The sequence below is a fragment of the Pseudorasbora parva genome, chromosome 24 (genome assembly GCF_024679245.1).
Source record: "Pseudorasbora parva isolate DD20220531a chromosome 24, ASM2467924v1, whole genome shotgun sequence".
Classification (NCBI taxonomy): domain Eukaryota; kingdom Metazoa; phylum Chordata; class Actinopteri; order Cypriniformes; family Gobionidae; genus Pseudorasbora; species Pseudorasbora parva.
The window spans coordinates 9,897,696-9,913,022 of record NC_090195.1 but is presented as its reverse complement, the minus strand read 5'-3'; the positions used below and the strand labels follow the sequence as shown (position 1 = coordinate 9,913,022).

General features: G+C 35.9%; 1 protein-coding gene across 1 annotated transcript in view; it reads right to left on the bottom strand.

Annotated features, from left to right (window-relative positions):
- The window catches only part of col11a1a (collagen, type XI, alpha 1a), a 119,583-nt gene that overhangs the window by 45,195 nt on the left and 59,061 nt on the right, over positions 1 to 15,327 (bottom strand). The window contains exons 12-27 of the mRNA XM_067434472.1: positions 12,191 to 12,232; positions 11,962 to 12,024; positions 9,588 to 9,662; positions 8,685 to 8,768; positions 8,194 to 8,250; positions 6,595 to 6,648; positions 6,433 to 6,486; positions 6,209 to 6,262; positions 5,915 to 5,968; positions 4,972 to 5,025; positions 4,826 to 4,870; positions 4,607 to 4,660; positions 4,479 to 4,523; positions 3,433 to 3,486; positions 2,025 to 2,069; positions 1,595 to 1,648 (exon numbers count right to left, since the gene is read on the bottom strand). Of these exons, the coding sequence (XP_067290573.1) occupies positions 1,595 to 1,648; positions 2,025 to 2,069; positions 3,433 to 3,486; positions 4,479 to 4,523; positions 4,607 to 4,660; positions 4,826 to 4,870; positions 4,972 to 5,025; positions 5,915 to 5,968; positions 6,209 to 6,262; positions 6,433 to 6,486; positions 6,595 to 6,648; positions 8,194 to 8,250; positions 8,685 to 8,768; positions 9,588 to 9,662; positions 11,962 to 12,024; positions 12,191 to 12,232 (888 nt within the window). The remainder of the gene's footprint in view (positions 1 to 1,594; positions 1,649 to 2,024; positions 2,070 to 3,432; positions 3,487 to 4,478; positions 4,524 to 4,606; positions 4,661 to 4,825; positions 4,871 to 4,971; positions 5,026 to 5,914; positions 5,969 to 6,208; positions 6,263 to 6,432; positions 6,487 to 6,594; positions 6,649 to 8,193; positions 8,251 to 8,684; positions 8,769 to 9,587; positions 9,663 to 11,961; positions 12,025 to 12,190; positions 12,233 to 15,327) is intronic.

Sequence of the window (15,327 nt, the reverse complement as noted above, 5' to 3'; positions counted from 1 at the left end):
CAGACAGGAGGCTCACGTCACATCTACGTAGTCAAGCTCAGTCTGAGCCTGCGCAGTTCGCTCAGCCATCAGAAAGTGAGTGCTTCTAATTGACTTCACAATTCGCCGTTGAAGTCTATGGGGTCGCTGCGTCTATTTCTTTTACTGTCTATGGTCAGAAGTCGCTTAAGCATCTTGAACTGCGAGAAGGCACTTTCAACACTTTTCCAAGAAAGGCGATCTGCTGAAACTTTACTTTATAAAGTTTTAAATAACTCAATGTGGCTGCATGCTGTGTGAAGAAAAATTTATATTTTAAAGTTTTGTGTAAGACAAATGGATATTTTTCTTACACAAAAGCATTGATTCTCTTCAGAAGGCCTTTATTAACCCCCAAAGCTGTGTGCAGCACGTTATTTGACGGGCAGATGCATTTTTATGGACTTCAAAAACAGAGCAACAGTCACTGCTATGAAATATGCTATTATACACCTAGGATGACTTGAGGGTGAGTAAATCATGGGCTAATTTTCATTTTTAGGTGAACTAACCCTTTAATGAATGTGATACATTTGATTCAGTTTAACATGTTAAAAGTTTCACGCAGTTACAGAAGCATCCATTTTTTTCAGTCATCCTTTGGCTGCTGTACAGTAAATGATCGCGCTATCATATAGTCCAGTGCTATTAAACCATTCAAGTGAGATGCAAAAATAAGAACTTAAATCTGTACTGGCATGCTGTCAGTAAATGTCCTTCTCTGTGTGACGCTGCACTGAGAATGCCGCTTCACACAGCAAGCGGCCACATTGAGTTATCTTTTGTGCTTAAATGGACAAAAACACACAAAAGTCTGCCAAAATGTCCGCATTGTCAGTTAAATAAAGCCTTAAATGACCGTAAAGAGCTGTGAGGACATCGGAGGTGTGTCAGATCCACGTCATGTTCGGCAGGTCTTAAAGTGACAGCAGCCAATAAACTTAATCACAATAATGTTAATCATAGAACAAAAGACAAAGAGAACATCACTCAATGCTCTTGACTGAACTGTTGTATGTTTAATAAGGATTAATCTTTTATTTAATTTAAAATGTATGCACTATGCAGTGAAGACTGTGAAGTGTTTGATAGTTTATTCAATTGCTGTAGGCCTATATTTCCTACCTTTTAGACCACATATTTAAAATATACTCTTTATGTTGTTTCAACATTCATTTGTAGACTAAATGTGAAATTATTATATAAACATATATTGAAAACTTTAGTTAATCGTTTAAAAAAAATAAAATTGTAACTGATTGACAGCACAACAGTAACACATTACTTTCCATGTAACTAAGTAACACAGTTAGTTACTTTTTTAGAAAGGAATGCAATATTGTAGCAAATTACTTTTAAAATAAACTAAATAAATAACAAATAAAAATAAAAGTAACGTTCCCCGAAAATGATGCTGCTTCTATATTAACAATATGGAGCATGTTAGTATGCGAAATGCGTATAAAGATAAAGAATCAGTTAAATCTAAATCATGATAATGATACCCTGAAATGTATTTCAATCAGTAGTTTAGTAGACATGAATAACTTGATATATCAGCATCAATGATACTTACAGGAGGTCCATCTGCGCCAGGCAATCCAGGCAAACCAGACCTTCCCTGAGGACCCTGTATGAAGAGACAGAGAAAAATAACTTCGATTAGATTAAGAAGGATTTCTCAGACCACAGATGCCCTACAGGAAACAACACGCACTGAATAATGAACCAGCTGTCTTATGAAAAAGGAGGTACGCTCGAAAATGAATGCATGTTCCAATGATGTTTTGAGATTAAATCACATCTATCCTGCACTGAAGCTCAATTTAATATTTGCATATATACATTTATCCAACGCAAAGGAGCAAGGCATACAAATATAAGGGATAAAGACCCAACAATATTATCTAAAGCTTTATATCACCATGATATGTTGGACACTCTTTCTTTCTGCTCTCATTCTGTTCTCCTGAGAATTCTATGCATAAAATCTAAGGAAGACTTACTTTTTCTCCAGGCGGACCGATAGGGCCTTGTGGACCTGGAAGACCCTGTACAACAGAAAATAGACAGCAAACGTCAAGCTTTGTTGCCATGGCAGCAGGGCGGGGGGGGGGGGGGGGGTAGAGGGATAGGTGTGTGGTAGAGAAGAGTCATATCTGATGACTTACACCCAATAATAATAGACGTATTGTATTGTCCCTGTGGTGGTGTTGGCAGGGTCATTCGTGTTTGCACAGTGTGCTTGAAGTGTGTGCGCGTACTCACGTGATTACCGTATGTGTTTACAGTGTCTGATTCTGTGTATTTGTGAATGTAAGAGTGTGTGTGCTGACCAGGGGTTCACTCCAGGGAAATTTGAGCTCACTGCTCTGATTCGACCGCTGCAGGTGGGGCGTTATGAATGAGACGCTTTCAGCTGCACACTTCCTCTGGGCCCAAGCAGAGGCTTACAGAAATATTTCAGATCATTTCACAGTGCCCTCTGAGATTCCGTGCGACAAAGCAGTTCGGAAGTAAGATTGAAAAATTATGGAGGGATGAGAAATGACCAAAAATAACAAATAAAAAATTGAAGATCCATGAAGATTCCACCATTGGGCTGAATAATAATTCAGAATTCATCCCGTAATTTAGCAAAATCAAAGCCATTACTGTGAAATCACTGTAAAAGTTTTTCGAAGCTGTAAATAAAACACTACAGTGCATTTTACGAGAAAATACTTAATTTCAGGTTCAGTGTTCTACGGCAATTTAAAAAAAAAATGTAGATAGAATGAAATATGACGAAACTAGCATGTTTGTGGCAATTCATACATGTAATTTAGTGTATAATGATTTAATGAAATATGTATTTTATATACTTATTTCAATATTTAATAAAACATATGTATTATATTTAATAATACATATTTTATTGCAATATTGTCTTGTTTAACACTGTGAAGCTGCTTTGAAACAATCGTCATTGTAAAAGCGCTATATAAATAAAGTTGATTGATTGATTCATTTATTTTCTATATACTATTATATACATACATACACACACACACACACACACACACACATATATATATACACACACACACACACACACACGCACATGCACACGCACACGCACTTTTAATTATTTAGCTTTAAATTTAACATTTAATTTAATTTTCCTTCCAAAATATTGATTGCAAAAAGTGATTGCACTAGAGATATAATTCAGAATTTAGCATAACTAAAAATAGACTTTTAATGACCTTTAAGATTTTATTAATTTCGATGACATTTCCTTGGGAGCAAAATTAAAAGAAGAAAATTGCCATGTACGTGACACGGGATTGCTTGATCCAAAGTCAGCCAAACCAGATAAAACCTTGCAGTAAAACCTGCAAGGTTATGTGTCTGAAGTGTGTGTGTTCTCACCTGTGTTCCTGGGATTCCCTGCTGTCCCGGAGGGCCCGGCTCTCCCTGGGGTCCCTGTTCAACAGAAAAAGACGGATTGCATCAACTGTACCCTGAATATGTCAAATCCAGAAATGTTCTAAGTTTTTTTGTGTGTAAATTGACATATGTGCTTTATTTGCTGATGCACATATGATGCTAAAATGTTTATACGGTGAACATGATGCTGACAAAATTATTATTATTAATTATTAATGTTAGAGCTGGCAGGCTATTATACCATGTAAGCTTCAGCCCAGCTAACAAATAGGATATGTTTTAAGAACATTTTGCTATATGTTATGAAAAACATTAAAAAAAAGTTATTTCCGAAAGTTCTCTGAACGTCAAAACCTCCATTTTTTTAAATGTGTTAAAAGCATTGAGGGAACATTCCATTAAATCGTTTTGCGAACATTATGGGAATGTTACTTCCTGAAACATCTGAAATACATCAGATGAGCGCCCATCTAAAACATTTCATAAAAATAAAATTAAAAAATGAATTATTAAAGACCATATAATGTTTGCTTATAGCTTTGAAAGAACCTTTTTCTCAAAAATTAAAAACGCTCCCTGTTAGCTGGGATAATTCTAGTACTGCATTATGATTAAACTATATTCATATGTGACAGTACGTTCACCTGAATGTTTAAGGTGTGTTTAGTTACTATACTAGTTAGCTGCTATCAGAGTAGCTTCTTTTTCATGGCAAATCAGTTTAGTTCTGAAAAAAGCTCTTGAATATTTCTATGGGGTCATAACTTAGCATTTATCCCGAGTTAGTTGTTTACATTAGTCATAATTTGGTTCCGAAAAACATAAGATGTTTCGGATTTGATACGCTAAATGCAGAACTATTTTGTTACACAGGGTTTATTCAGTGAGAAATGCTTTTGGCCTGTAGATACATCAAGGCCAAAACACATTCAAAACCCAAAGAGATTTACTCTCAACAAGTATTATCAGCATCTGCAACTCTGATTTGATCTACAAAATGCCAGGTTTACAAGATCCATGTCTCTTACCATGTTTCCTTTGGGACCCTGTGGTCCATCAACACCAGCAATGCCCTACAGAATCAATTGTGGAAGATTAGAAGTGAGCAATAAGCATCAGATCCACAAGATTATAAATTTAAAGTTCATTCACTTACAGGTTGTCCAGGAGGTCCAGGAGGACCTCGAGGGCCGAGCAGACCTCGCGGCCCCTGAGATAAAAAGAGATGGAAAGCTTCTGATTAAAAAGAGCAAGTATTCTCATCTGAATTTTAATAAGAGTCATATTAGGCTGTTGGGTGTCACTGCCCCCTGGTGGCAAACTACAAATAAAGCATTTGTTCATCTTCTTCTTCTTCAAAAAAAAGGACACTTACGCTCTCACCAGCAAGTCCTCTTGGTCCAATCTCTCCATCTTCTCCCTGTAGAGGAGGAAGTGAATATGATTATAACGACTGAACCAATGAAATCATAAAAAGGTAGTTTAGTTTTTGTTCTTCAGGTGATTCAGAAAAGCACTTACTCTTGGTCCGTCCTCTCCGGTAGGTCCAGGGGGACCGGGAGGACCATTCTCACCCTGTCAGAAAGAGACAGACAAGAAGCGCCAAACTTTATTACATCTAACTTGATATATAATCTTTTCACCTTTGCTTTCAAGTGATCTAGGGAGCCATTTTGGATCCTGTAATTATTACCTTTGATGAGATGGGAACAGGCTGGAAAAACCCTACTGTAGGGTTTCCTTAGTAGGAAGCTCTTTTTCTCAGTATCATATATTTATTATAAAGGTGAAAATACGGATTGTAACAATTTTTAGTTTGCAGGTGGAAATAATGATGAATTATTCAATTGTGTTGCATTCATGTACCTTAATAACTATTAATTTTACTTTTAGTAGCCAAAAAACATGCCATTGACAGTTATTGCACAGAAATATACAGTTTTCTAATCAATAGCATTCTGATATTATTACGCAAAATACTAATAGAAGATAAAATAAGCCATTTAATATGACTGTTTGGAAGCAAGTTAGAACAATTATAGGGAAAGATGGGAAATTACAAAAAAAAAATAGAAGTTTTAAACGAATTGGGCTGAATAATCATTCAGAATTCAGCTTATGAATGAATGTCTTTTAAGCACATCATTTTGCTAAATCAAAGCCTGAGAAGAGATAACGGAATATGAAAGAAACAGACTTGTTTGTGGCAATCAATATATGCAATTTTGTTTATATATATATATTTTCTTCAGATTTTATTTTAACACAACATACATAGTTACCATATTTTCTTTCTAAAATCTTGCACCTAAGAGATAATACAGCAATTAGCAAAAGCTGGACTATTGTTGTGAACCTTTTCGTTTACTTTTTACAACCCCCTCTATACAACCCTGATCATTTACTCTCAGTTTACTGTATTTGTCTATTGAGTTGCTCTGTATGTTCATATGTTCATACTCACCCTGTGTCCCTTCTCACCAGGCAGACCTGGAAGGCCGTCAAAACCTCTGTCACCCTGTGAAGAAGACCAGATAAATATATTTATGTATACTATTTATGTGTGTGCGTATGTATATATATAATATATTTATAATATATACAGATAAATATATTTATGTATACTATTTATGTGTGTGTGTGTATATATATATATATATATATATATATATATATATATATATATATATATATATATATATATATATATATATATATATATATATATATATATAATGCGTGAGAATATTTCATGTACCTTAGATCCAGATTCTCCAGGCATACCACGGGCCCCATCAGCTCCAGCACGCCCCTGTCACAGAGATTAGAGATGATATGACTATTGGGAACCATTATATATATATATATATATATATATATATATATATATATATATATATATATATATATATATATAATAAGCAAAATATTGCTTATTCATGAAATGTATATGCGTGTGAAAGATAAAGAAAAATCTCTCACTCTCTTGCCAGGTTTTCCCATTTGCCCTGGTGGGCCTTGGATACCCCTTGGACCCTAAGGTGGGAAAATACATGATTGTTTAGATAAGTATTTAGGTAGTTATGTAATATTATGTGTTATGTGATAGGATGACCTCGAGTGGTGAGCAATGTTGTGTCTTACCTGAGGACCAGGGTCTCCACTCTCTCCCTTCAGTCCAGGAGCACCGGGAAGGCCCTGAAGGTGTTTGACACCAGAGAGAGATGCATTAGTCCAAGACTAGACCAAACCAACTCATTTTTAACACCATTCCAGAAAGATGGAAATGCCTGCACTATAAACAATCAAACAGCAGGTGGCAATCTTTCACACCAAATATAATTCCTAATTGTTCTTTTCTTCCCTCTCCTAGAGTAAGCCCAGAATAAAAGTACAAAGTTAAAGTAGTTGACATATTTGTTTTGAGGGCTATATTTTAGGGAGTTCTGCTGTTTTTAGCACCACATGCAATTGAGAAACTGATGATTTCAAAATGGCTGCTATCCCAGACAGACAGTCCCTAGGTTGTGTTTTTTTTAAAGTTAATTTAAGAGTTCGGATTTGCATTTATTCCTAAAATGCTACTCTGCCATAGAGAATAATTTGGAAGCTCAAAGATTCACATTTGTCTGCTTTTTAAAAGACATCTGAGGATTCGCAACTAGCCATTACACGGTTGCTGTGTTCTTTTCTTAAATATAGATAGTGATTTCAAAGTCTCATTGATTCCGGCTCAGTCAATTACACAGGATAAGTATAACATGACATGGTTTTGGTTTTCATGCTTATTTGAGGTTTTTTGCTATTAGTTTTGTTCTAAGCAGGATCATTTCTCACCTGAAGTGGTTATGCTTGAGTTCTCTTGCCCATCGTGTTTCAAAAGGTCAGGGAGTTCAGTAATCTGGTTACCTTACCTCTCAACTCATAGAATAAGTAGAATCAAATATATTGTGCTGAAATTTCAGTGGGATGATCAGTTTTATTTTTATCTGAGAATTTGAAAATCCAATACTTGGTGCTCTTGCACGTTACACATTTCACAAAATATGACATGCATTTCAGACCATTTTTGCTTTTGACAACCTTTTGTAAGGTGAAGACTTGCCACAAACTGCCACAAAGATATGATTCCCATTTTCCTCCGACCAAGGTTAGAACCATTTGTTATATTCTCAGCACATTTTCACATATATGACATTATTTTATGCCTAATCCTGATCAAGAATTATGGCTAATGACAGAAGAAAATGCAAACATGTTTTACTACACCAAACAGGGACATTCGATTACAAATTTCATGAAAAAAAAAGCTTATTTATAAACTTGGGTTAATCTGAAGTTCTTTACAATAAAGTATTTGAATATATTTGCGACTCTTTTCCAGATTGTAAATAATATTACTTATTTTGAATACTTGTTTTTACCATTAAAACTATAACAACTCAACACAACATTTTTGACATTTGACTTCTTTTTTTAAAGTTGATATATTATTTTCATAAACTGAAAAAAGTATGCGATTGAAAGATTTATTGATATTTTTAAATTTAGCATACTGGTATTATTTTTTGGGAAATCATCAGGGCTGTAACGAATGGGACAGTGATGTGTTTTGTACATAAATAATGGTGATGAGCTTTGACTCATTACATTGCATTGCTTAGATTTTCAGTCAGTCAAAGTGCCATTCGCAAGCTGATTGGATGGGACTTCTGCAGAGGTCATGGGGTCATTGAAACTCACCACTGGGCCAGATCTTCCAGTGAGACCCATTGGACCTGATGGACCTCTCATGGCGAGCTGGGGACACAAACCAAAAAAAAAAAATCAAAATCGGCAAAATCATCAGTCGGGCACTGTGACTGGCGAACATCTACTTTCTTTAGACAAAGGCGCTGGGGCCGTGTCAGCATTTGTCAAGGACAGATCTGAGCACTCACACACTAATCTGCAACACCTGTCAGGGTCGCCCTCCTGCAGGTCGTGAACCTTACTAGTATTTTTAACTAGTCTCACCGCGTGAGTCAAAGCAGCCTGTACTGCTCCGTTTCACTCTTGTTTTAGCACAAACAAGGCCGGAGCAAATCCCCTCCCCACCCTGTGACCTATCGCTCCACCTCTTCCCTACAAACAGACAAGAGTCCCCCACCTCCCCCCTTAGCAAACAGCTGGCTGAAGCTCTGGGGCCATTTGGCCCTTTACTTCTGCTCGCCTGGCCTTGGTCTCATACTCACCCTGGCCTGGGAGAGAATGGCCTGAGCCTGGGCCTCCTGAGCTGACACCACCGGACCCTTTTCCCCATCACCGCCAAAACGGAACTGTCAAATGCGAGCAGAGTATTAATGATAATTTTTCTTTAGAAAAACATTTCACACCCTCATATACTATACTAGGAATATTTAAGTCAATCAAACACGAAAAGCAACATTATGAATATTTTGTATTTTCAATACTTTTGAAAACTACTCAACAAGAAGTGAAGTATGCAGACATTATTTTCATATATATGTACTTTATACTAAAACGTATTATTCATTTAAGGTTAATCAAATGCGATAAGCTAAATTTTTATTATTTAATTAGGGTTTTGATTTTTTTAATATATTTTAAAATCTACTATTAACATACACATTTATATATAAAAATAGTATTACTAAACTATTATTCTAAAATGAAGTATGCATGCGTTCATTAATTATATTTATGTATCATAATGTTTAACTCTTCATATTATACTCATATACTCATACATACTATACTCTTCATACTAAGTCAATCAAATATATAAAGATGCTTCATCAATACTTAATTTGCATTTACTGTAGATGTACAACAACAATATTTACAATATATATATATATATATATATATATATATATATATATATATATATATATATATATATATATATATAAATAATAGTCACTGTTTATATCATCATGATTTTCAACTTGCGTACGAAAAAGCAGCAAAGTGAATATTTCATTATGAGATGGGTTAATTCTTTTTAAAACTACTACACTATCCTATATTCTAAATAAGTATGTTTTTTTTTTACTGCTGAAAACATGCATGAAACTGTTGTGCAGCAGAAGCTGGACAAATTTGCAGTGTTTTGGCTGACTTGGGGGTCTTACTGGCAACATCAGCATAGTACCAGGGGGGCCTGGCATGCCATCCGCTCCGGGAAGACCAGCACGGCCGGGAGGACCCTGAGGAAGTGGAGAGAGAGAGCGAGAGAGCGAGAGAGAGAGAGAGAGAGAGAGAGAGAGAGAGAGAGAGAGAGAGAGAGAGAGAGAGAGAGAGAGAGAGAGAGAGAGAGAGAGAGAGAGAGAGAGAGAGAGAGAGAGAGAGAGAGAGAGGATAAATCAGTAACTTGACACTTCATGACATGTCAACACTAAGGTAAGAAAATGCTAAGACAGGAATGAGAAAGGGAGGAAGATCAAACAGCAATAGAGAGAAACCTCTCACTTCTATTCCCCTTAAGTGAAGTTGCCCATTTTAAAGATACTGTTTGGTTTCATTTTCTAGCTCATGAACAAAGGTGTGTAACAATTATGTTTGCCTAATCGACGCTTCATATCCCCGTCCAGGTGGTTCCATGTTCTCTCCACCACATCCAATTACAACAAACTACCACAATGTTTTATTTTTGCTACAGGTTTAGCTCGGGCAGATGTTAAATAACACTAAAGAAAGAAATTTGCAAGTCATTTTAATATTCTGTTGACACAAAATGTAGTTTTCCATTCCATTGTGCTACTTTTCCATTGTTTTCAATGTAAACACGCACTAGAGGGACGTCTTTTGCAGCGTCTCAAGATATGGCATTCTAAAATGGGGTGCTCAAGTTAAAAGACTAGTCTTAGACCTTGCACTTTTTTCATTTCATTGACCATGTTGGTAAATGTGATTTCACCAAGTACATGTTCCAGAATCAGCCTCTTGGTTGATCCTGGAATAATATTCCATTAAACCAATCAGATTTGAGGGTTTAGAGTTAATGTCAAGTTTAGGCTTACAACTACACTGTAAAAAAAATATTGTTGGTTAAACTTAAAAAAGTAAGTAACCTGGTTGCCATAACATTTTGAGTTTATTGAAATAAAAAAAGTTGAGTTGATACAATGAAGGAAATTGTTTCAATAAATAGAAACTCAAAATATTATTGTATCACATCATCACAAATAAAACACACACAATTACCCAATATGCTTACACAATCTTTTAATAATATTTGAATAAAGGTTGTTGATTCTCAAAATTGTTCATTGTATTAACAACATTTTTTTAATTTCAATGAACTCAAAATTAAGGCAACCAGGTAACTTATTTTTTAAAATATTATTTACAGTGCATGGTTTGGTGCTTTTATTAGTGTTATGCACCTTCTTCCCTCTGATTTTAGAGAGAAGTTATGTTTATGTTTAGGTTTAGGTTTAGGGGTGGGGACAGGGTTAGGACTAAAATTTCAAACATGAATGTTGTTCCAGGATCAACTAAATATGTTGATCCAGGAACATGTCTTACTTGGCAAAATATGTCTTACATTTTTAACAGCAAAATTCTGTGTGAACCGGCCTTTAGTTTGTTTTTTGCACGATAGACAAAGTCGTTAACAGGAAGTACTCAAGACCTACATAATGTTCAATTCAGTCTCACATTTTGTTGATATGCACATTTACTTTTAGTAGTTTACACATCCTCTATTTGAATCCTATTTCCTTCATTTTTAGGCTACTTGTAAACTGCTAACTGCATCTGTCTACAACTGAAGGATATTGTGATGCAAGTGAGTCATTTAGTTTCATCATTAGCATTCGTGTGTGTGTGTGTGCTACGTTAGAGAGTGTTTTTACGTAGACGTGCAATACCAACAACACAAAACTAACATCAGACTGCCAGACTGCCAGCTTTGGAGTTGGTTTGGGAATTCCTAATGATAATTATTCTCAAACAGTTTAAGATTGTGAGCAATGGGTGGATTTTGCATACAAAAAGACTGAGGTTGAGAATTGTGCTACATTTAATCATCCCGATTTGCCCACTGAACAATGACTAGGTCTATGGCAGTTAACTATTCCTATCTTGGTCTAATCTGTGTTTCTAAATAAAGCTGCTCAGAGTTTCACATCTGAAAACTAAACGTGTCAGAGAGGGTGTAAATGTGCCCTTAGGGTCAGGAATCTGCCATGACCCTGTTCAGAATAAATTAGCATGTACTGTTTACTGACACATGGGTCTTTGCAGTTTACTACAGAGAGACTTGTTTTTCTGTCTTCCTTGTTTAGTCTGCAGTACACCCCATTCAGGCTTACGTTTTTCCCTCTGTGTTATATCTGTTCACTTAATCAGAGCCTCAATTCTTGTCAATGACAAATTCCATAAAACAAAAGCTAAAATATGATAGAAAAAACTTTGAGACCTAAACCTTAACTAACCCTAAAAATATCTGTGATCATCATATGTAAACATAGCCAGGATTTGGAGACTGGAACAAATTCTTACCCTGTCACCAGGATCTCCGGCCGAACCAGGAGGGCCTTGTAAACCTGGAGGGCCTGGAAGTCCCTAAAGGCAAAAAGAAAATGGAAATAAACAGACCAATAATGAGATCACAAGGATAACCAAATTACCATAGGATTTTAGACAATAATGTTGTTCATAAAGCTAGAACACATTAGATGAATATTACATATTATAACTGTTACAGTAAAAAAAAATGGAAGCAACTTACAGCAGGCCCAGGTGGTCCTGAGGGTCCCTCAATCAGCATTCCCTATAAATCAGACAACAAAAGCAGAATTACAATCAAAAACTGACCAGATTGCAACATCAAAATAATAAATGAATGTTCATTTACTTTGGCTCATTTCTAAAATTAGATTAGTTTTTTTCAAAACAGATCCCCGAACAATTATTTTCTTGTTCACATCAGATTTTAATGTCTTATTAAAGTAATTTGCAACTGTTTTGGCAGATGTGAGCAAAATAGTAAGTACTATTGTCTACAATTTGCCCAATAGCTAAATGCACAAGGCTTGATTATTAAAATCGATGAGTTGATGCTCAGTGAAATGGTCACTCTTCACAACTTCTAAACAATCGTGTGAGCCACCACATGCAAAATTATCCATTCCGTTATCAAAATCTGTCTGACGTTTATGTATATTCCATTAATATCTGACAAGGAATGTGTGATATCTGCTAAATTGGCCAAAAAAAAAGGCCCGCCATTGTAATAAAATAGGAATCCCAATCTTTATCCCTATTTACAGACACAAGACATTAGATTTTGAAAGATGTTTTGTGAGATACTACTTCTGCAGACATGAGACATAAGAGTTCTTATGTTCCAGCAAACAGTTGTAACAGTTAAACTAATTTTAACTCTTTCCCGCCAGCGTTTTTGAAAAAAGTTGACAATCATTACCCCTAGAATATTTTGTTGTATGAATATCTGAACATGTAATATATCAAAAGAAAGAAGAGAACCTTACTTTTAAACAAAAACATTTTATTCAGCTTCCAGAGGTGGACAGTAGTGGAGTATTTTTACTTTCTACTCAAGTACATTTTTAAGTATATCATTTATCAGTACTTTTCTTTGGAAAACTTTTACTTCACTGCATTCCAAATCATAATATATAATGTAATACTTTTAAATGCACTACATTATATGTTTTCTTACCTTTAATACTTAATTACATTAAACATTTAGTACTTTCTTACTTGTACTCAAGTAATACTTTGAATACTTTTACTTGAGTAAAAGTATACAGTACTACATTTTTAATGTAATTAAGTATAAAATGATATTCAATATGAAATTTATTGCTGTACAAAGTGGAATGTTGTGAAGTAAAAGTTTTCCAAATGAGAACACTGATTAAGTATATACTTGAAAAACAAAATTACCTGGAAAGTAAAAATACTTCAATACTGTCCACCTCTGCTAGCTTCATGCACTTTTATCAACCGCTTTCTTGAATCCAACATGAAAGTGACTTAAACTGCAATTCATTGACAGGCCACTAGAGACAAACTTCAAAAAGTGTCAATCTCATAGACCCCTCCTTTAAGTTTCAGAGCTGAAAATGTCCTTTTTAGTCAAAGAAATTTTTTTATAGACACCAGACCCAGAAAACGGTCATGTTCGCATCTTGACGTCATCGTCTGACGAAACATCGCCTCAACAGAATAATAAGCACGTGTAATTCTGTAGCCCCGCACACTGACTCATCAGATCACGCTAGCCAGCAGCAATAAACATGCCGAAGAAGATAGCAAGATATTGTACTATTCCTGGTTGTGGAAGAACACAGTCGCTGCATTTTATTTATTACGTTCCAGCTGACGTAGGGAAGAAATGGTGTTCACTTCATTTCACTGCGGGATCATTTGTAAACAAATCTCACAACGCTATTTCTTTTATATTGGATCTACAGAAGGAATGTTGCAACACACTTATGTGAGTAAAAGCTGTTTTTATATGTAATAGTATTGCATTGTTATAGATCATTTTGCTTATGTATACGTGTCTAACAGAACATATCTTTAGAACGCTGGACTCAGACACATATGTGCCAGGGTTTGGAAAGCCCAACTTCCCATCTAGGGCTGTGAAACGGAATCGCGTCGACAGGCCAATGAATCTCCTAATATTCCTTTGTTGTTCTGCTGTTCTCTCTCTCTCTCGACTTGACATTTGAAGGGCGCGTTCGCGCACGTGTATGTCTGTGCTCGCGGTTCACGCTTATATCAAACGATCATGCGGGCTATGTTATACAAAATTAATAGTCCAATCAATCGCGGGTGGATGAGAAATAAATCATTTTGTTTGTTTGATAAAGACGTACTTGAATACTTCCGGTTGCCGCTCTTAAAACAACCCTTCCCTCATGTGAACTGAACTGACAGGGGCATAGATATGACAGGAGCTGAAGCTCATTAAATATGCAAATCTTATCCAATCCTAGCCGTGGGCGTTTACTTCCAAGTCTCCAGTGCGTCACGCCCATCAAAACCCAGCGTTCAGGAGAGAGCCTCAAAACCAGCATATAAAATAGCCTATTACTTATTAGTTATGATGTTTTTAAATGTAAAAACCACACAGACGTCATTAGTTGACCTCATACAACAGTTTAAAAAAAGCCAGTTCATTATACCTTTAAATTATATTACAGTAAGCCTTAAAGTTCCGCATAATTAAAGGCCCACTGAAGTGCCTTGAAACGCACCGCATTCCCCTGAAACGGCTCCAGCTGTTAGCAGCTCCTCCCCTTTTTTGAAACAGCCAATAGCGTTTTGTTAATATACTGTTTGACTAGAGCGCAAGAGCGGACCTTTCTGTTTGGTAAAGCCAGTTTCCTCTAATACTGTTTACCACCATAATCTCCTCCATATCACTTTGAAATGCAGCATTCTGTCCAGAATTCAAATAGGACGATATGTTTGTTGTCTGCACGGACTCGCACATATGATCCCCGCTGCGCTCTCGTTTCTGTAGTCTAAATTTAGACCAGAGCCGTTGGTGTGTGTGCTGCTGCGGTGCCTGAAACTAACGTGAAAACAGACTTCATTTGCCTCAAATTAAAGTATATTTACACTGAATCGTTTCCTATCACATATATAGTGTGCTATGTGCCTTTCACCATGTAGAAATTAGTAAATGTGTGTTAACAACTGACCGATTTCAGCCGCAGCTTCAGCAGTGGAGGGGGCGGGCTTCAGATTCTAGAGAGCATTTTGGATTGGACAGAACATTTGACGAGAAAGTGAAGTCTGCGATGACGTCACCAAAATCTGAGATTCATTTTAACAGGAGTGGGAGACTGTCAATTTTGAATGCTTATATCTCCTAAATGCAAATTT